Here is a 21,698-nt window from a genome sequence, read left to right as displayed (position 1 = left end):
AGACCCCCAGAGGCAGCTGATTTTGCGTGAGGGGGGGCATCGGCCTGCTTCTCCAGCATCGCCTGCTGCAAACATCTGTAGCCCATTTCCTCCCTGGGCGCAATCCAATCGTATTTTCCATGTCCATCGCATCAAATGGCTCATCGCCCCCCTTTCCCTGTGCAAAGGGGGGGGGTGCCGGGCTCAGCCACTTTTTCTTGAGGAAGCAGGGCCTGGGGCTGGGACGGGAGCTTTGGAGCTGACACAGCGCTGCCGCATCTGGTGTCCCTGACCTCTGGGGCTAACCGTGGGGCAGAGATCAACTGCAGGGCTTCCTCCAGCTCCAAGGGTCTCTGTGAAGCAGGGCCTGTCCGTAACCTCTGGCATCTGCATCTCTGATCATTCAGGGCCAAACCACACCCATGATCAGATCTCTGACAGTCCCCCCCCCCCCGCCAAAAGGTAGCAACAGCGGTGGGGTGGTGGTGGGAATCAGCCTGCTTTAAATACCCCTCCTCAAAAATCCGCTGTTTGCCCCACAGGAGAAGACCTACCGTGGCCCAAATGGGGATCTCACCATGTCGCGTCTAGTTTAGCTTTTGTGCCTTGTTTTGCCTTTTGGAAAACTGCTGGAGATTTTATTTTTCACTGTATTTAGTTAGGAACATAGATCATACATTTCTTTAGCAAATCAGCTCAAAGGGGCTTAGAAAAACAAACAAAAAGCTCATAAAATACATAAAACATAGTCATAGCGGTCCAAATCACGGAAATCGATTCCATACCATAAGATCAAGAGCAGGATAAAACAATTCAGCATAAAAACAGACACACAGGGTTTTAACCCACATAAAAAGGTCAGTGAAAGAAAAAGGTCTTAGTGGCTAGGAAACCAACCAAACCTCTCCAGGGAGGGAGATCCACAATCGGGTTGCTTCTTAGGATGCTGTCTGCATCAAAGCAAATGCACTATGGTACTTGAAGTTGTAGTTCCCGCATCAAGGTCTCTAGAGATGCCTCCCCCGAGCCAAGCACCCTCCAGATACGTTGGGACTACAGTTCCCATTGTCCATGGGCAGCTGGCCAGGGATGATAGGAACTGTAGTCCAACACATCCAGAGGGCACCAGGCTCCGGGAAGGCTGCTCTAGAAGTTAGATCTCAGGGTGGGGGCGGGGAAGTATGCATCTTGACCAGAGTGTGCATACATGGAAATGCATGCACAGCGTGGCGTAGTGGTTAGAGTGTTTATTCTTTATTTAAAATATTTCTTGGCTGCCTCTCAGGGCAGGAGCCCCGAAAGGCAGCATACAACAATAAAACTCACATAATAAAAGAAAGCACACGCAGATCTATTAGAAGTAGAAAATATCTTAATTGTGTTTAAAGGAAACTATTAGGGTCAGTTTACCACCTCAGCCTGCTTACAAATAATCAGTAAGAGAAGACAGCCTTTGCCCACCAGCTCACATTCTAAAAAGACATGACACATAAGGAAAAAGGAATAGGGAGGGAAGAGGAAAAAAATGGTCCTGCTTCCCCCTCTCATCTTCCTCAGCTCAGCCTGCTGAATATGCGTGTGCGTGCGTGCGTATGTATGCATGTTCCTGGGGGGTGGGAAGTGTCATATTAGCCTTTGGAGGAACTGTGTGTTCTGCCACTGTGTAGGAAAACCATTTAAACTGTGTGTTCTGCCACTGTGTAGGAAAACCATTTAAGAGCCAAAGAGGCTGTTAAATACAATGGACCCAATCCATTGGGAAGTTCTCCTGCGTAAGCCCCGTAAGCAGTGAATGGGAGTCATGCAAGAGAAGAGGTGCTTTCAGTTTCGTCATGCTTCTGCTGGAAAACTTTCTGGTGGATCGCTCCTATTATTGTTCAACTCTTATGATTTGAAGCTGGGTCTTTAGGATTTAAGTTGCGTAATGATCCAAGTTATCTGCAGTTTGTCAGGAATAGGGGGGGAGGAGCCAAAGGAGAGAAATATTTGGTTACAGCGCACACCCGAGACACATTGGCATGCTTTTGATGTGCTTCTGAAGAATGTATTTCCAAATGTATTGAGCTAATACAATATTTTTGTGCACCCTTGAGATTTCCTCTCCCCCCCATCCCCGCCGCCACCTCTAGGATTGATGGTGGGGGCAGGAAGACTCTAGGACGGCTTCTGCAGGGGCTGTGGCTGGTAACAGCCAGATAAACAGAGCTCCCCTCATTTCGAGACTGGGCCCCCCTTGGGGCGCAAAGATAAGTTCTTTTGTAATGTTTGCTACCTCTGCAGTCCAGGAGTTAGCCCTGCGGAGGTATATGATTCACATGGAAATCATTAACTCAGAAATACTAACTGAGGTCAGTTTTCCAGGATGGCTCCATATGCAAGATACTGGAACAAAATTTTGCCCACATTTGAAATCTGGCAACAACATTTCTGAACTTATATTTGCTATCTCAAATAAATGAAAGATTTTTTTAAAATGCCAGGGAACCAGTAAATAAAGCCTCCTCCCCAGCTGACACTAAGGCTGCAATCCTATGCACGTTTAGAAAGAGAAAAGTCCCACAACCCAAGAGGCCGGCTGGGGAATGCTGGGAGTTGTAGGGCTTTTTTCTGTCTAAACATGCATAGGATTGCGCTCTCAGAGGCATTGAATTCATCTGCCATCTGCTACCCTGCTCAGCAGGAAGAAATAGATAGGCAGAACCTGCAAACAGGATACTTTGAAATTAAAGGCACAGCAGACCTGAAGAACTTCAGTAGCATTGTGCCGGTCCACACTGGATCAGCTGGGGTTGCACTTGCATGTTGAAAATGGTCACAGATCAAGTCTGGGGGGGAACAGAACAGGAGAGACACACGTGACTGCGACAATTTGTCAGTGATGTTGTGCGCATCATCCATAAAAAGTGAGCGAACAGCAGATGGTGATTCCAGACTAAACTGCTAGCAAACAGCTTGAGCTGGAGGCTGCCACTGCATCTGGTGACAGCGAATCTGAGCATTATGGGAGAGAGACGCCACATTGTGGGGAAAAGGGCCATCAGTCCATCCTTTTATTTTGTGATGGATGTAAGTTTTTTTTTGGGGGGGGACCTTTTTCAACTCAAGGGCTGAACTCAATTTTAGAGAAGTTATGGGGGGCACATTCCAGTGGTGGGTGTGGCCAAAGGCAAAGAGGGTGTGGCCAAAATACATAAAATGCCATCCTATTGTAGAAACAGCTCTGACTGCTGGTGAGCTCAGCCTCAGGAGAAGAGGCGTTTCAACCTTTTAGAATGGGGGAAAACTGCCGCAAAGCCGGGAAACCACCAGATGATTCATGGTTGGGGGGAAAGGGTATGGGGCCAGGAGCAGGGGGTGTTCTTGGGAACAGGGCTGAATTTGGCCCTCGGGCCGGAGGTTCCCCACCCCTGATGTGGGGAGTATGCTGTACTAACCCAAGGAATATCCCAGGATCCTCCTCTCTTCCATGGGACCCCTCTTGGCCTCTGAGCCCAGCAGCTGCTGCCCCCTCATGCCACCCTCTGGAGTCAAGCACGGTGAGCTCACAGCTGGCCATCTGGTAGGCTGCTGCTGGGCACATCGGCCTGGAGCCTGGATGTTGCTGGGCGCATCATCCATCTCAGCATCTTGCCCCAATTCCTCAGTGTCCCTTGTTGAATCAAGGGAGTTTGCGGAGGAGGAGGAGGAGGAGGAGGAAAGACTGGATTCTCTTCTGTGGCTTTGCGCTTGGCCTGAGCACAATTGTGGGCTCAGCAAGTGTTTATGGAAAAGCTGAGCTGGGAGCAAAAGGATTGGTGCTGCCTGCATTGTTCACGGGACGGGCTTGAAAATGTGTCATAGATTCCTAGGGAAGCCGAGAAGCAAGCAGAGGCCAGAGTTCCGGGGGAGAAGGCAGGGGGATTTCCTTATAATCTCCCGCCCCCCATGCCCCGTCCTGAACCCTTGACCTGACCACTTCCTAGACTGTGTAGCAACCCAATACATACACAAAACGTGTTTCCAACCCATGCTTCCTTAGGAACATAAGAGTTGGAGGGGGTCCCAGAGGTCATCTGGTCCTACCCCTGCCCGAAGAAAGAGCCAGGGAAGGAATACCGTCATGGCTTAGCTAATAAGAACAATAAATAATAAACTGGGCTCAGCATCATTAAAAACCTGCTCAGAAATATCTATTTCCTTCTTTTAAACATTTATTTCCTGTTGGCCATCAGTCATGGCCAACACAGCATTGTTGCTCTAACCACTGTATATAACTCCCTTCAGCAGAACACAAGGAATCGTCCCAGCTCCTGTCACGCAGGCATCTGTTCACCTGCCTCGTCCCAAGCATCTCATAGAGAGATGGACTACAATCTTTCCCAGCTGAATTTCTGCCTGCAGTTCCTGGAGGCAACTGAATGGTCCCCTCCCCCATTTGATCACTCCATAGGAGTCAAGGCTTACACAGCATTATTGCTCTAACCAGTGTACCTTACTCCCCTCATTAGTACACAAGGAGTCCTCAGGGAGCCTAAGGGAGGGTTCTGTGTAACTCAGAAGCTGCATTTTGGTCTGCGTATGCCATGCGCGCCCCTCGGTTGCTCTGCGCTTGAGCTGCCTCCAGCGGGAAAATATTGCATGTGAGGGGGACGTGGAAGCCCTCTCTAGGGCGAGGGATCTGCGACAGCCCCGTCACACACGTAAGTTGTCCCTAGCTGTTGCCACCATCCGATGACGGGCGTGCGACGCGTGGACCGGCCTGGGAGGACTGGCTGCCAACTACAGGAGCCGACTCCGTGGGGGGGCCTGGCCCAGCCAAGGGAAGGGATCTTGGGTGCAGTGGTGAGCCAGTCAGCAGGGGTGGGGAACCTCTTTCAGCCGCAGGGAGGACGGAAGGCCGCTTTAGGGAAGTCTCTGGGGTTGCTGTGGAGTGGAGGGCGGGGCCAACATCTGCCCAAAGAGGGTGTCATGGTTTCACTCAGTGCTCTTCACTAAGCCTTTGGAGAGGCATTTCAGCCGTTTGGAATGTGGAAAAATGGCCCCAGAGCCAAGGAACTACCAAACGACTGGCGGTCGGGGGAAAAGGGAACCCTAGAGGGCCTGACTGGGTCGCCAGGAGGGCCAGCTTTGCCCCAAGCCTGCGGTGCGGCACCCCTGTGCTACAGGATGGGCGAGGAGCGGGGCCGCCCCCCGTCGCATCAGTGCTGCGCCTCTCCGGCACTCACCTTGCGCCCGCCCCTCTTTCCTCCCTGCAGACAGCAAGGCCATTGTGGACGGGAACCTGAAGCTCATCCTGGGCCTGATCTGGACCCTGATCCTCCACTACTCCATCTCCATGCCCATGTGGGAGGACGAGGACGAGGAGGACGCCAAGAAGCAGACGCCCAAGCAGCGGCTCCTGGGCTGGATCCAGAACAAGGTCCCGCAGCTGCCCATCACCAACTTCAACCGCGACTGGCAGGATGGCAAAGCCCTGGGCGCTCTGGTGGACAACTGTGCTCCCGGTGAGGGGCAGGGCGGGGGGCAGGGCGGGGAGGGCAGGGGTGGGAAGCACAGCTGCCCAGGATGGGCCAGGGGTGCTGAACCTCTTTCAGCTGGAGGGCCAGATTCAGCTTTGGAGAAGCTCTCGGGGGCCGTGTCCTATGGGTGGGTGGGGCCAAAGCAAAGGGGCGGGGCCCACGTGCCAGCATATGGTAGCTGAAAGCTCTTCCTGCCGGTCACGAAGCCCGGGGAGGGTCGTTTCAGCCTTTTAGAATGGGGGGAAAACTGCACAAATGCTGGGAGACCACCAAACCATCGGGCCTCAAGGGGAAGGGGGTGGGGCCTTCTGGGGAACTCTGGAGGGTCAGATTGGGAATCCAGGTGGACCAGAACTGGCCCGCAGGCCTGAGGCTCGACACCCTAGGGCTAGAACATACATGTCATTCAGAAATGGCTCCCTTCTGGTTTCTTCCCAACGTCAATATGAAGCTTTTATCCCGCACTTTCGAATGTTCAAAATATTTCGCAAACATTGTTTTGTTATCATCTACACAACAACCCTGTAAGGTAGGCCAGCAACTATTATTCACCCCCTGTTGTAGATGGGATGCTCTGGCAGGGTGGCTTGCCTGAGGCCACCTGGTGAGTTCATCGCAAAGGTGAGAGACAGAGCAAGGCTACCTTGATCTCTCGCTTGGTCCCAGATCCACTCTGCTAGCCCAGCTTTAGGAATATTATTCACACTTGGCAAAGGTGTTTTTTAGAACCATGTATAAAATGTCCTTCTTCACAGAGAGGTGAAAATAACTGAATTCAGGCTAATCCCAATTACGTGAACTCTGTTTAGAATAATTCAAAGGCACTTATAGATTTGTGCTTACACACACACGCACACACACGCACGCACACACACGCACACACGCACGCATGCACTAAAACAAACCAAAAGCAGACAGAAATGGCAAATAAGAATTCTGGATTTATTAATGTGGGGTGTAGGGATGTGATGGTTGCTCTTTATGCATCCAGTGATTACAAGCGGTTGCTTGTAAAACTGACGTCATAATTCACGTCACGTTGCTTGTAAAATTCACGTCTCCACGGAGCCACTGAACTTTTAACCAACATTCTTTAAATGTGTTTTAAGCTCAGTCATCTAAACACATTCACAGAAGGCTCTCAGCCCTTCCCCAGACGTCGCCTGTTTCTGTATTCGTATTAATAATTATAATAGCATTTTGCAAAGCTTCTGGTAGCCTCTCCCTGCCATGGCTTGCCTAGCATTAACCCTGTGGAGGAGCTCAATCTCCTGTCCATTTTACAGATATGGAATGGAGGCTCTGAGGCCGTGGTCTGCCTAAGGCCTTCCAGAGGGTCGGTGGCTAGAGGCAAAATTAATTTTCTCATGAATAAAAAAAAGAATCCGGCAACGTTTTGAATTCAGAATTCAAAATTGCTGAAATTAAAATTGTTCTGTGTGAGAAAGTTGGTTGTGAAGGATGATTTTACAAGGGAACTTTTAACTTTTATTGATTACTTGTAAAAGCAACCATGGGTTAAGTAGTAACTTGCCAAACGTTGCTAGCTGCTTTTCCTAACAACCTTTAAAGCATCCATAATTGGGAACATTTTTAAGCAATTTGGATCAGGTTTGGACTTGAACCTGAAGTCCAGGACCCATTCCACACTGGGTTTCACAAACGCGTCCTCTACCTCTTGGTCTCCTCCTCCTTGTCCCCCTTTCTCCTTGTTCTCAGCAAATGCCCCTTATGCTTGACTTTATTTTATTTATTTAAAGTATTTGTATCCTGCTGCTCAACCTCCAAAGGCCCCCAGAGCAGCTCACGTGCAATCAGTGACAAGACCGTCCTTGTTCCCTGCAGGCTTACAGTCTAAAACGTTATGACACACAAGGAAAAAGGGATGGGAAGGGAAGAGAAAAAAAGGAAGTAGTCTTCCAGGAGGGCTGGAGGAATGGCCCCGCTCCCCCTCTTGTCTCCCTCTGTGCAGCCTCAGAGATGTTTCTAAGCTGGCTGGGAAGGGGCCTGTTTCAGGACTCTGCAGCCTAAACACTCCTCCATCAGATTTATAGCCGTAGGGAATCTGCCCTCGACACTGGGAAAACAAGCCAAATTTGGGCAAATTTGGAGGTGTAGACTGACGGGTTTGGCAGTGATGGGAGTCCCCGGCCGAGCTGGAGCTACTTCGGGGGCCGTCTGTCTTCCTTTGCAGTGGTGTGTCCAGATTTAGCTGTGGTCTGCCTAATGTTGGGGAGGGTAGGTATGTCCCTCCAGTCCCCCCCCCTTTCTGATCCTTGGCTTTTAGCACGTCTCCCCCCTCACAGCAAAATGAAATAGCACAGAATAGACAAACCTGGTACATCACCCAGGCTCTGCCCCATCCGCTGCTTTTCATGGGCCATGAATCGCACTGCTAGAGGCATAGGGCCCCTGCAGCTCCTGGCCCTGCCCCAAACACCAAAGATCAGAGAGGCTGCGAGGTTTAAGCCGCAGTCCCGTGTCTGTCTGCTTAGATGTCCCCTAGAGTTCAGTGGGGTTTCTCCCAAGTAAATGGGTACAGGGTTGCAGCCGAGTGAATGGGGCTTGCTTCTGAGTAGACTTATATCAGATTGAACTGTTACTGTTTTTTTTTAACGAGAGGTACTGGGGCTCAAACCTCTCACGAGCTCGCCCCTGAGTGCCTAGCTTTCCCCATCATCTCAGATCCGTGATCTGGTCGTATTATGGGTGAGGGAACGACACCCTGCACATGCTCAGAGGCACCCTAGCTTTTAGATTTGAGAGATGCTAGGGCTCAGCCCTGGGACTGAGAAACTGGCAGCTCAGGTGTGGGGCTGGCGGGGCTGCCCGTTCGTCCCAGGGCCTCCCTCGAAGGCCCCACTCCCCAGAGCCGGGCCCCTCCACCTCACGAGCTCCAGAGCGCCTCCGCATCACATCCTGGGCAAGGCAGATGGCTGTGGGGACACGGCTAAGCCCTGGGGCTGCCCCCTCTGGCTGGCGGGCCAAGACGTACGTCAGCGTTTACCTTGGCAGAAGCCACGAAGGGCCCTTATATGTCGAAAGCCTCCCTCGAGGCCCGCCCCTGCCCCCCCCCTGCTGCCTTGGTTCTTGGCACAGCTTCTCTCTGGCGCTGCGGGAATTCCCCGTGCAAGCCTCCCTTTGCTGTGCTAGATCTTTCAGCGCGCAGCACGGACACACGCAGCCCGATGCCGCCGTCTGACACCAGAGTGGCCCCGTGCGGGGGCGGCTTCCCAGGCATCGCCAAAAAGGAGGGCCAAAGGGGATAACGCTTGCATATGCTAATTTATGTCTAGATGCGAATTTGGAAGGAATGGCCACGAGTCACACTGAAACGCAGCCCAACTCGCCAGAGTGAGGCAGACCGTGACCAGGCGCCCTGCGTGCCTGCTCAGGCTGCTGTCCGGGCGCTAACTGGGGACAGCAGCTTCCGGCCCCCTGGCCCCTCTCCGTTCTTCCGGCTCTGTATCTTTAAACTGGGCTTGGCCTGGGCGGCCCTCGAGTCAGGCGACACCCTCGAAGAGAGGACTGTGCTCCGTACATTAGGCTGCCCTACCTTACGTGGCTTTGAGAACCTTCTCCATGGCTGGGTGTTGCATTGCCTTCAGGTGCTCACCTACGTCCCTGTAGAGTATTTCTGTTGTGCATGGTGGCCATGCTGCACTCCAGAAACAGTCGCGCTGGACGTCGGAAGCTGCCGTATACCAGGTCCGAGGTTCTGGATGCTCTGGATGGCAGCTGCTCTTCAGGGCATTGGGCACAGGCCTAAAAGGCCCTGTTAACTGGAGATGCCAGGGAATGAATCCCGGGTGTTGAGTGGCAAACCACATGCGCGACCGCTGTGCTTTGGACCCGGGCAGAGACGACGCTGCCTCGCACAGACTCGGGCTCCTGTCGAACGGTGTTTCAGAGAACGCATGCTCAGGGAAGCGCCCTTGCTTGCCTGTGGAACGCTGCTAGGGAGGCAGGTGGCGCCCGCTCTTGGCACGGGGAGTTCCACTTACAGGGTGCTGCCACCAAGAAAGCCCCCCCCCACGCCCTCGTGCTGCCACCAGCTGCGCCTCTGAAGCGGACGGCATGCAGAAGAGGGGTGCAGCAGTTGATCTGGAAAGCCTGACCTGACCCAAGGCCGCTTCCTCCCTCGTGAGAATCGCAGAGGTCAAGTTTACAGAGGTCCTGTACATGAAACTCTGGAAGTATCCCTGTTATTACCAGTGTGGTGCAGTGGTTCCCGTGTCGGACTGGGGCTCGGGAGATCCAGGCTGTAGTCCTCACTCGGCCATGGAGCTCACTGGGTGACTTTGGGCCAGTCCCTGACTCTCAGCCTAACCTACCTCACAGGGTTGTTGTGAAGATCAAGTGGAGAGGAGGAGGAACCATGTAAGCCACCTTGGGTTCCTTGCAAGAGCAAAGAAAGGCACAATATCAGTGCAATAACAATACATTGCCAGGGCCCTTTCCCAACATGTCAGCCTTGAGCTCCTTGCCCCACAAAGGGGGGCTCTTGCAGGCTGAGATCCATCAGCTCTGTACGTGCCGCTGCTGCTGCAGGCCATGCCACGGAGGCTGCAGAAGTCCAGCTCTGTTCTGCCCCCTTGCAGATTGATTTGTTTTACCTGTATTTATTCACACCATGCGCTGCTGCTCCACATCCAAACAGATTCCGGAGCGGCCGCAATGGGGATCGGGTGGGGCAAACTCTGGTGCGGATTCTGTCCCTTCCGGATGGGCCTGGGTGGCTGTGCCCAGGTGGGCCGCTGTCTCCAGCTCTCCTGGCAGGCAGCAAGATGCCATCGAGGCCCACGCTGCCCCCTGCCAGTGGTGCCCTTCTGAAGCCGTCCTCTTATTTCCTCCCTGCAGGCCTGTGTCCAGACTGGGAGACGTGGGACCCCAAGCAGCCGGTGGAGAATGCCCGGGAAGCGATGCAGCAGGCGGATGACTGGCTGGGCGTGCCACAGGTACCAGCTCCATGAAATTCAGGTGGCGGGAGAAGCACCCCCCGTCCCCGGCAGTGTTTCTGATACCTTTCACAGTCGATTGACAGGCGGATATTCAACAGGCCAAGGTTTCAATAAGCAAACAGCCTGCTCTTGCAGAAGGAAAGCTTTGCTTGTTGAACTTCTGCCTGCCATGCCACTGTGAAGTGGGGCGATGCCCCCCAGGGTTTCTCGTCTGTTAACTCCCACTCCTCCTCCTCCTCACAGGTGATTGCCCCTGAAGAGATTGTTGACCCCAATGTGGATGAGCACTCGGTCATGACCTACCTGTCTCAGTTCCCCAAAGCCAAGCTGAAACCTGGAGCCCCCCTGCGCTCCAAGCAGATCAACCCCAAGAAAGCCAGGGCCTACGGGCCAGGTAAGGAAAGAGGCCGAGGGGTCCAGGAACGGGGGCGGGGGGAAGCCTCGAGGGGACTGCTGCCCCTCTCCAACTGCAAGACTGTTAACTGCCCAGGAAGAACCTGCCCTCCCCTGCTCCTGTCCTTTGAATACAGGTGTAATCTGCAGAAGTCAGCCTAGTCCTCAAGATCACGTGGCTGATTTTCACTTGGAAAATGTCAGAGAGTAGCCAGCCACCCCTCGATTTGCTTGTTTGGCCACGCTAGTCCTTGGCAATGAATTTTGCAAGACTTCCCTTCCTTCAGCGACCATTGGGGATTCCTCTTGTGCTTCTGGTGGTTCTCCACGGTCCCAAACAGATGGACGACAGGCCAAAATCCAACAGGGCTGGAGTGGCTGGGTAGCCAGATGGATGGCTAATAAATCTAATACATAAAAATAAATAAACAGGGCCAGCACCGCCCGCCTGCCCATTGCGATAACGGCCCCAAAGTGTCCCCATTCAATTTCTGCCCTTTGTGCAGCCATGAAAGACCCTGGAGAACTGCCAGAAGAAGGAAAAACGAGCGGGGCCTTGTTGGTCACGTGTGTCACCCTTGGCCACGTCTACATGAAAAGCAGCTTTGAAAGCGCTTCAGCACTTCCGACGTCACCCCAGAGCTCTCCGGAGAAAGGCTGCCTGCTTTGCAGCCGGCTGTGTGCCTGGATATCAAGTTGCTGTTAAAAGGAACTAGGATCTGCCTTCCGCAAGCTGGCGCCCTCCAGAGGGGTTGGACTACAACTCCCAGCATACCCTGCCGGTTATGCTGGCTGGGGCATGCTGGGAGCTAGAGTCCAACTCCTCTGGAGGGCACCAGCTTGCAGAAGGCAGATCCTAGTTCTTGCTGCACTCTTCCATCCCATCTTGAAATTCAGAACAGGGAAGGAGTTCTGTATTGTTGTGGTAATTGGGGTAAGGAAGGACAGCGCCCCCCCCCCCCGCCCCATACCCAGTTAACCTACTGGACATTCTTTCTTAGGCATTGAGCCACACGGGAACACCGTGCTGAAACCAGCCCATTTCACAGTGGAAACCATCGAGGCAGGGCTGGGAGAGGTGCTGGTGTACATTGAAGATCCTGAAGGTCACACCGAAGAGGTACTGGCGACGCCCCCTTCTGCTCCTTGCCCCCTTTTGAAAGCCACCCGTTCCATGAGGGCCTGTATCCCAATGAATTCGAATTCGAGGCTTTATAGACAGAAGAGAGCTGAAATAATATTCCCCACCCCATCTCTCTCCAACACGCATTTTACCCTTTATCCCAGACTTCCCCAACCCAGAGCCCTCAAAATGAGTTGGGACTACAACTCCCATCATTCCCAGAATTTGCCAGTCCAGCACATCTGGGGGGCTCCAGGTTGCTGCTGCGAATCCAGTCCTTTGCTAACCCCCCTGTCTCCCACCCCATAAGACTCTCTAAGACCCTGGGAGTTCTGGGCTGCAGAGAGAGGCTTCTTTTGAAGGCCCTCCGGCCATCACCTGCCCTGGGCTAACCCCTTCTGCTTTCCTCCTTCCCGTAGGCCAAAGTGGTTGCCAACAACGACAAGAATCGGACGTATTCCGTCTCCTACGTGCCTAAAGTGGCCGGCTTGCATAAGGTGAGAGAGCCCATCCCACGCCCGCGCCTCAGCTCCGCCCTCGTGGCCTGTGAGCCTGGTTTGGTTACTTCCTGGCAGGGTTTTGTGCCTTCAGCAGTTTGTCTGATTCTTTCTTAAATGTGTGAGTCACCCTGGAGTGAAGGCTCTCAGGGTGATGTACATAAAAAACAGATAAAACGTAAACCGCAACCAAGTCAGTCCAATCCAGTTAAAAAGCAGCAATAAAATACAATGTACAAAGCATAGAATGTGGTTTGTAAAGGCAACAAATACCCCCAAAGTGTGTGTATGGCAGCCACATAAATCAACAGGTGCAGTTGTCTCCGTGGGAGAAATTCACCTGTTGCATTTCTGTCTGTCATGCAGCTCTTAGGGTTGCAGAACCTCTGTGAGGAAGAAAGGCAGCAACCTAAGAGCCCTGTGTATTATGACCTCCATGGGTTTACCCTAAAAGGGCAGGATCTCTGAGCTGCCATGTACTTTAGCCTCCTGAGAACATAACCTTATATAAAAGTACCACTTCTCAAGTTTCTAGGTCTCAAGGCAATGGAGATTAGTTGCTGTGGTTCTCTCCCCTGATTGCCCTCAATTACTTTTTTCCATTCTGAAAATTCTTCTTGCTCTCAGGATAGAAACAGGAGTTGGAAGCTAGAACAGCTGTTCTCTTGCCTGTGGGAGGTGGGCTATAGGTAGGCTTGAGATCCCCTGCACCAGAGGTCGAGGCAACTCTCAGCACCCCCCCCCCTGCCCCCAGCCAGTGTGCCAGTCCAGGCTGGGTATTCCAACCTGACCCTCTCTCCCCTGGCTCTCCCGGCCTAGGTCACTGTGCTCTTTGCTGGGCAGAATATTGACAAGAGTCCCTTCGAAGTCAATGTGGGCATGGCGCTGGGGGATGCCAACAAGGTGACTGCCCGGGGCCCAGGCCTGGAACCTGTGGGCAACGTGGCCAACAAGCCCACCTACTTTGACATCTATACGGCAGGTAAGTCACTTGAGTCACGAGCCCGTTGGTGCTGGGCCCAATTGGGGGACCGCAGCTGACAGCTGGTGTGCGCCAGATCTGCGTTAGGATGCAAGAAGGGCCCTGCTGGATCAGACCCAGCGCCCAGCATCCTGCTTGCCACAGCGGCTGGCTGGGGTCTCCAGGAAGCTGACAGGCAGGGCTCGAGTGCAGCAGGCCTTGCCGCTGGCTTGCCTCCATGCCTGCTGTCCAGAGGGACGCTGCCTCTGGGGACGGAGGCTCCAGGAGGCCGTCTTGACTAAGAGCCGTGGACTGACCTCTCCTCCCACGTGAATCGGTCTAAACCGTTTGGAAACCTTCCATGCTGGTGGCCGTTGCCCCGTCTCCAGGCAGTGAATTCCACAAGCGCACGGTGCGTTCTGTGAAAAGCATCTGGGTTCTGGGCCATGCTGAGGGAGATGGCTATGGGGGTAGAGGGGCAGTTGTCGGGAGAATCGGAGGAAGGATTAAGCACCCCTCCCGTCTGCTGATACGTGGCAATCGTGGGTTTGGGACCACCCTGGTTTGCTACGCTGCTGCATGTGGTTCCGGCCTATTCGTTACTTTTTCCCAACCGTGCACACAAGCAGGCCGGGTGCGCATGTCGGGTCTCACCCCATGCTTGAGCACCGGGGCGCACGATGGACTTCTAACAGCGTCTCTGCGTACTAGGTGCGGGGACAGGCGACGTTGGCGTGGTGATCGTGGATCCCCAGGGCCGCCGGGACACCGTGGAGGTGGTGCTGGAAGACAAAGGGGACAGCATCTTCCGGTGCACTTACCGCCCTGTCTTGGAGGGGCCACATACCATCTACGTCACTTTTGCTGGAGCTCAGATCCCCAAAAGCCCCTTCACTGTCAATGTTGCAGAAGGTAAGGCTGCCTGCCCCCCCCGCCCCCCACTTCCCACACAACCTGTTCTGGGAATCCTTTCCTAGTCTGCACCCCCCTTCCTTGCCCCTCCATGCTTCCCCCCCATCTCCAAACGCCATTCTAATGATGTCCTTAACACCAAACCAGCAGAAGCCTTCACCGTCGGAGACACAAGAGTGGGATTGCCAAGGGAAGGCCACATGGCACAGTGGTTAGAGTGCTGGACTCTGAGCAGGGAGACCTGGGTTCAAATTCCTGTCAAGACACGAAGCTTGTCCACAGGGTGACCTTGGGCCTGTTGTGATCTCTCAGCCTCATCTACCTAACAGGGTTGTTGTGTGGGGAAGAAAACGGGATAACCCTGCATATACCACCCTGAGCCTCTTGGAAGATGGGTGGAAAACTAAAATAATAATGATGACGATGACGATGCCTTATTATAATAGCGAATGCCTCCTGTTTCAAAGTTCTGGGGAACCAAGTCCACCACATTTCTGTTCCTTGGACAATATGGGGCTGACACAGGCCTTGAGGGTTGAAATTTCTGAATAGGTCAGAAGCAGAACTTCTTGGGCCCAGAATCTTTGGCGGCTCACGGCTGTTAGCTAGCAAGAGCCCTTATTTGGAAGGAACCTTGACTTCAGAGCCCAAAGCAGCCTTTACTTGGCAGGGTTGTCCCTGCGGAAAAGAGACCAGGCCCCAAAGAATGGGGTTGTGGCCCCTCACCTCTCGAAACTCACTGTGGGCCTGGAAGTGCTAAGAAGTTGGCCTGGCTGGGAGCATGGCTCTCTTGGGCTGACCACTGACCTGGGAAGGGTTTCCAGCTCCCCCATGCAAGAAGGGCAGCAGGGTCCCTAAACGTCTGGAAGAAGCTCTGAAGCTTGCAAGCGTTCCCCGAGGTCTGATTTTCACATTATTTTGGGTGTGGTAACATTTTACACACAACAAAGACCTGATTTTCATTTCCTTGTTTTTGGTTTGGTTTTTTTTGATGGGGTAATAAAGGTGCCTCATTCAACAGGGTCTTTTACTCCTGCACTAAGTGCGTAATCCTCTGTCTCCTTAGACAGAAAAAAAATCCTACAACTCCCAGCATTCCCCAGCTGGCTGGGGAATACTGGGAGTTGTAGGGCTTTATCCATGCACTGGAATCTTGTGCAAAATCCCTGGCCCCTTCTCCAAAGTTCCCTTCATTTGCTGTTTGGGCATTCCTAGGAAACCTGCTTGCAGAGGGATCTGTCGCTCAGCACCAACCTCCCCTCTTTTCTGCAATGAAAAACAGGAATCTCTGGCACATCATGGCTTCCTGACAACATCTCCCTCTCCTCTTACCGTCGAATGCTTCTTGCTAGCTTGAGCGCGTGGCAGGGTTAATGTGTCATGAAAAATGAACGCCACACTGTTAATCTGCCAAGCACATTCCTGTTTTGCACCCTCTTTGGGGTCCCAGCACAATTACCCTGTGAGGTGGTTCTTAGCCTGCGATCCAAAATGGACTTTCTAAGACATCGGCTCACCCTCTTCAGAGAAAATATGCGTCAGGTGGCACCGTATGGGTTCCCATTTTACAGATGTGGGAAGTAAGTCTGAAGGACGTGCCCAAGGTATCCAGCAAATTGGGAGACCTCTAAGCTCTCCTCCACTAATCCCCGCTATGTGGGAACAGATTGTGGTTACACTCTGCACATGCTCGGAGGCAGCCTCATTATTATTCTGGAGCAAAGCCTGGCCTTGAGAAAAAGGTTCCAGGTCTGAGCTCTGGCTTCCATCCAGCCGTTAGGTGAATGATTCAGCATTCCCAATATACAGACGGGCAAACGGAGGCCAAGATTCGCTTGCTGGGTTCCACTGGCTCTTGAGTCCAGCTGGCCAGGTCCATGGGGAGCCTTCTGGCCAAAGTTGGTGTTCTCCCTGCTTCCTCAACCCATCTTCGGGGCTCTCCTGCTTCCTCATCCCATGACACCTCACTAACTCATCCTCTCCTCTTTCCTCTGACACCTGCAGCACCGCCTCCCCCACCTCCGCCCGGCGTCTCCCCCATTCAGATCATTCCTCAGTCCGTCCGCACCCCACCTGCTGATAAGGCCAAGAAAATCCCACCCTCCATTCTGCCCAAGCCACGTAAACCAAGTTAGTAGCGCAAACCTGGCTGAGGGTTTCCTGCTCCCTGGCATGACCTGGCCCAGTGTTGGCGTGGCACGGACAGGATTGTGGCGGCCCCCGCCCCTGCTTTGTTTGACTGGTTCCTTGGTTCATGGGATGGGGTGGGGATAGAAGTGTTAATTAAAGTCTTTTTACCTACAAGGATTGCTGGGCACTTTACAAGAAAATGTGAAGGCCTTACAAGCATGCCCTTGCAAGACCTTAGCTAATTTTATTGCCAACTGTTCAACAGTCTTCCAAGCAGGAACTAGCAGCTCAGGATTAGCGAAGCCAACCAAGAGTCCTGTTAAACTATTAGTCTGCAACCCTGTACCCACATACCTGGGAGTAAGCCCCACTGAATTCAATGGGACTTACTTCTGAGTAGACCTGTACAGGATTGTGCTGTTAATTCGTTTGTTGTAGCAGGAGCAGTGAGCAGTTCTACCAAAGCTCTCCAGCGACAGAGGCACGCCGGAGTGTAATTTTGAACTAGCAGTTCAGGCTCTGTGGGGCTTTGATTCACTCCGGTGAGCTTCGCTCTTGCCGCTCTGACCTGCGCTGTCAACTGGCTTTATTTTGAAAACCTCAGTGAAGGTTAAAGCGACTGGGAGAAAGGCAGGACTGGTAGGTCAGACCCCAGAGGCAGGGGAACAAGGCTTAGAATGGGGTTCCTCCTACTCTGGGTGCAGGAGGTCAACCCAGCAACCCTGCCAGGGCGATTGCAGGGCCCCGCCTCCCTTGATCTGCTTCAGGGATCCTGTCCTGTGCATGGCATCATCCGTCCCTATCTGAAACGCGCTCTCTGGCTGGTCCCTTCCACCCATCTGTCGGTTGTCTGTTCATGGTGTGTGCATGGAGAGGTACACTGAAAGGGGCACCTGCAACAGAAGCCCAGCATGCGTCACTTTCAAAGCGCATTGCCTCCTGGGAGTTGTAGTCTTTGCCACTCGCATCGCCATGGCCTGGGCCTGCTCCACCAAACTAGGCATCCATACAGATGCTTCTAAGAGCTGCACATCTGTTCCCACCTTGTCACAATACACTAATCAGTCATTGCTAATTCAGTCATCCGTAACCCTCCACCCATGACCCTCCACCCCCTCACTTCCCTCTCGTTCAACGTTGGGAAAATATTCTTCTTTTTCTTCTTTTGTACACCTTGATTTCATTTAAATACAAGCATGCTGAGAAAACGGCACGTGCATAATGTTCCCGTGGAGCGGGGAAAATAAAGTCCCGGCAAGGTGGCACGAATGCTTGGACAGGATGGTTTTAAAATCCAAGCCAGGGCTGCCAACTCTACACTTCCTGCTGGCAAAACAATATAGAATTATAGTCAAGTGACCAGACTAGATTGGATGTTAAGAAGTGCTGCCTTGGTGAAAACGGAGCAAAGGGGGTTGAGGGTGAGCATTTAGGAACCAGGGGACGAGGTTTGAAGATGTGCCGATGAGATATGCAGTGTCCTGGCAGGAGAGGCTGTCCAGCAGGAGTCTGGGGGTGTTTTTTGGTGGGCTGGATATTCCCTGAAGTCAAGAGGAGGGTGCTTTCTGTCTTAAAAACCCTTGTGTTATTTCAGGGTTTGACAGCTGGTCGTTTCCAGACAGAAAATGCTTGTTATTGGGTGGATTAAAATTAATTACTTAATTAATAATTACATTAAATTACATTTAAAAGAAAATCTGCCAGATCTATAGTGGCCCAGCTGGTAGAACAATGTTCTCTTAGATCAGCCTTCACCAACCTGGCACCCTCCAGATGTGTTGGACTACAACTCCTATCACCCCCAGCCAGCTATGCCAAGGGCAGTCCAACACGTCTGGGGGGGCCCAGATCAGGGAAAGCTGTTTTATGGGGATTAATGTAAGTTTTTGAGTTTGAAGCAGGTACATTTTGTGACCTTCCTTCTTTCTGCTATTGTTTAAGCCCATCTGCCCCCCAAGAGACCCCCTCAAACCCTCTTCTGTTGTTAGCATACGCTGCCTGGGAAACCCCAGCGAAACTTAGCCGAACGGGTTCCCTTTCTGGAAAGGTTCTGGAGCAGCAAGCAGGCTCAGGGGCATCCGCTGCCAGCGGCTCCTTCCGCTTGCCTCGCTTGTGTGTCTGAGATGGCGCATGGAGGATCTGAGCTGAGCTGCGGAGACGCCCGACCGGAGTGGACCCCGCGTGCAAGCAGCATCGCGCGGCTTGGCTCATCCTGGGCTTTCGCAGCCTTTGGGGGCGTCCACCCAGCCCCCTGCCAATTGTGCCTGCTTGGGTTCCTAGAGGCCAGGTGCATGGAGAGCGACACACTGGGTTGGGTTCACACGAGATCCCCCTGTCGTGCTAAGAGCTCTTCTCTTCTCTCGTCTCTGCAGCTTGCAACCCCAATGCCTGCAGGGCCATGGGCCGGGGGCTCCAGCCGAAGGGCGTGCGTGTCAAGGAGGCGGCTGACTTCAAGGTCTACACCAAGGGAGCTGGCACCGGGGAGCTGAAGGTGGTGGTCAAGGGGCCAAGTACGTGCTGGGGGTTCTCCCTGTGGTTCGTGCTGCAAGAATAGTGCTGTATGTTGAGAGGAGCTGAGAGTTTAGCTCCTGGGTCAGCAGGGGTGTCCTGGAGGCAGGCCCCACAGGGACACAGCCCTGGCACTTCTTTATTAGTATGGATGGTGACGTCTTCTGCCCCCGCCCAAATTCCCTGTTCCCTCTGAGCTTCACTGCAGCCCTCGCAGTAAATGGGGGGAAATGCCCCTGCACCAGGGTGCAGTCCAATCTTGTGGAGAGCTTCACAGGATTTAGGGGTGGCGCACGTTGCTTCTGACGTGCCGGGGTGTGTGGGAGAGGATCTCCCCTGCCACAAGGCCTGGCCTGACCGGAAGAAGCTGGGTTGCAGCTGAATGAGCTACCTCTGAGCTGGCCAGGCCCCAGGGCAAGGGAGAAGGAAGAGGGCAACCTGACCTCGACACCCTCCACTGCTGATCGTGCAGGCCACGCCTCTGGTGCTTGGCTTGCAGGCTGATCAGCACGGCAGTCAGCCTCAGGCAATGCTGCCCCCTGGTGGCAGGGAAGGTGTTCTCTGGAGCTGCTGGGTTCTGTGCGCAGGGCCGAAGTCTGGAGGGTCTAGGGACGGGGACGCTAACTCGACCGGTGCCCAGGGGTCCAGTGGGGCTTATATTGGACTGCAAGCCCATTGCCATCACGAAGGAAAAATTGAGGCTGCTTGTATGTTGATCCTGCCTGAGGGTCTTTACATGCAGTTATTTCCCTATCAGTAGCGGGTCTCCAGATCTTGGAAGATTTGCTGGAGCCAAACAGAAGCAATGTTAGAATAGGACAAGGAGCCTTCTGACTAGTGGGCTAAATCAGAATAGGGAAAGGCAGCGAAACAGACACTTACATATGCATTAGCCTTCCCCAACCTGGTCCCCTCCAGCTACGTTGGGCTACAACAGCTGGGCATGCTGGGAGTTGTAGTCCAGCACATCTGGAGGGGACCAGGTTGGGGAAGGCAGACATACATGCATGCCATACTGCCAAGTCCAGCTACAAATACATCAGACAGCCACAAATGGAAGGCGTTAAAACAAAGGGAGCTGAAAGAAACCAAAGGACACCAACTGATCCTCCAGTTTTCCAAAACAGACAAAACATTGTGGGGACAGAATGTTGCAGATTTGTACGGGTGGGTCCAGAGAAATTATGCTTGGAGATGCTGTGTGCACGTGCTACACATGTCAGCCTGATGGCCCTTGCTCTGAGAACCCGTAGGACACGTCTGCAGTTGGCACTGATTTCTGGATGTGTTGTATGCTGGTTTTGCACTCATGCACTGTAGCCCCGGGGCGCAAGCTGGTTCTGCACATGCCACGGGCGCCTGCACAAGTGCTCATGCATTCCAAATTGCAGGAGTGTTTGCTCAAGAATAGCCTGCACATGATTTGGGAGAAAGGGACGTGCATGTAAAGATGCAGAATCACAAAGTTAGAAGGCATCCAAAGAAAAAACAAAACTGAATGCAGCCACAGCCAACCAACTGGACTCTTTGTATGGGCCTCTGTTTCAGCATTTTTACCGTTCATGTCCTTCCCCACTTTCTCACAGAAGGCACAGAGGAGCCAGTGAAGGTCCGAGACGTTGGTGACGGAGTGTACGAGTGTGAATACTACCCTGTGGTGCCTGGGAAATACGTGGTGTCCATTACGTGGGGTGGTTACGCCATCCCGAGGAGGTAAGAGCAAGGGTCTTTGTGTATTGGGCAGGGAACATGTCACCTTCCAGATGCTGCTGGACTACAACTCCCATAATCCCTCACCCTTTGGTTATGCTAGCTTGTGGAAATTGCAGTCCAGCAACATTGGGAGGGCCACACGTCCCTGATCCCTGGGGTGGGGGGCATGCAGACAATGAGCAAAATGTAGGATGGGGAGCAATATCTATCCTCCTAAGAATTTCTCTTCCTTTCTTTCTTTCTTTCTTTCTTTCTTTCTTTCTTTCTTTCTTTCTTTCTTTCTTTCTGCAACCTTTTAATGCTCATGGTTGTGAAGATATACTGGAAAGCTCGTGGTGTGTGTGTAGGGGGGCGGGGATGCCTAATGAAATCGTGACAGCCATTGGGATGGCTAAATGAGCTGTCCAGTGGTCAAGAGGGTGGGGCTCCAATGACCTGCATCGTTCCTGGTCCCTCCCCGTGAGTACCAGAAGTAGAATAAATTATGCCAAAAAGTTTTTAAGAGTGCAGAATCGTTCCTGCAAAATAAGTGGCATCCTGGTGCCCAGCGTGCGTGATCTCGAATCTGTCACTGCTTGACTGCAGGGGTGCATTCCAGCAAGGCTCTTCCCAGTTTGCAGGACTGGACCAAAACCTGCCCTGCCTGCTGATGGATCCCTTTCTCTTTTCCAGTCCTTTTGAGGTGCAGGTGGGGCCAGAGGCTGGCATGCAGAAGGTCCGGGCCTGGGGCCCTGGCCTGGAGACTGGCATGGTGGGCAAGTCAGCAGACTTCGTGGTAGAGGCGATTGGCACGGAAGTGGGCACCCTCGGTAAGCGGGAGCGGCAGCAGGAGCCCTCACTGCAGACGGGCCGGGGGGCGGGCTGCTGTGGACTGGAGGGACTCTCCCCTGGAGCCTCTGCATAGTCTGGCCAGGGAGGCCTTTCAAGCAACTTTATTATTAACATTCTTATTCTACCAGCCTCTTTGGGATGCTTATTTTGGGATAAAACACTAACATGATCTAACAGCTGACTGTTGGGCTG

General features: G+C 53.1%; 1 protein-coding gene across 4 annotated transcripts in view; it reads left to right on the top strand.

Moving 5' to 3' along the window:
* Positions 1-21,698, top strand: part of FLNC (filamin C) — a 92,465-nt gene that overhangs the window by 22,813 nt on the left and 47,954 nt on the right. For 2 of the 4 annotated variants that reach the window (XM_084808906.1, XM_084808905.1), the window contains exons 2-12: positions 5,214-5,462; positions 10,338-10,435; positions 10,682-10,832; positions 11,833-11,951; positions 12,374-12,451; positions 13,271-13,433; positions 14,124-14,324; positions 16,329-16,454; positions 18,827-18,964; positions 20,549-20,675; positions 21,348-21,484. In XM_084808906.1, the coding sequence (XP_084665032.1) occupies positions 5,214-5,462; positions 10,338-10,435; positions 10,682-10,832; positions 11,833-11,951; positions 12,374-12,451; positions 13,271-13,433; positions 14,124-14,324; positions 16,329-16,454; positions 18,827-18,964; positions 20,549-20,675; positions 21,348-21,484 (1,587 nt within the window). The remainder of the gene's footprint in view (positions 1-5,213; positions 5,463-10,337; positions 10,436-10,681; positions 10,833-11,832; positions 11,952-12,373; positions 12,452-13,270; positions 13,434-14,123; positions 14,325-16,328; positions 16,455-18,826; positions 18,965-20,548; positions 20,676-21,347; positions 21,485-21,698) is intronic. The other 2 variants (XM_084808908.1, XM_084808907.1) reach the window with 1 other exon arrangement.

This window comes from Heloderma suspectum, chromosome 7, assembly GCF_057233095.1.
Source record: "Heloderma suspectum isolate Gila_16-S chromosome 7, 16-S_ref, whole genome shotgun sequence".
Lineage (NCBI taxonomy): Eukaryota > Metazoa > Chordata > Lepidosauria > Squamata > Helodermatidae > Heloderma > Heloderma suspectum.
This window is presented reverse-complemented; position numbering and strand designations above follow the sequence as displayed.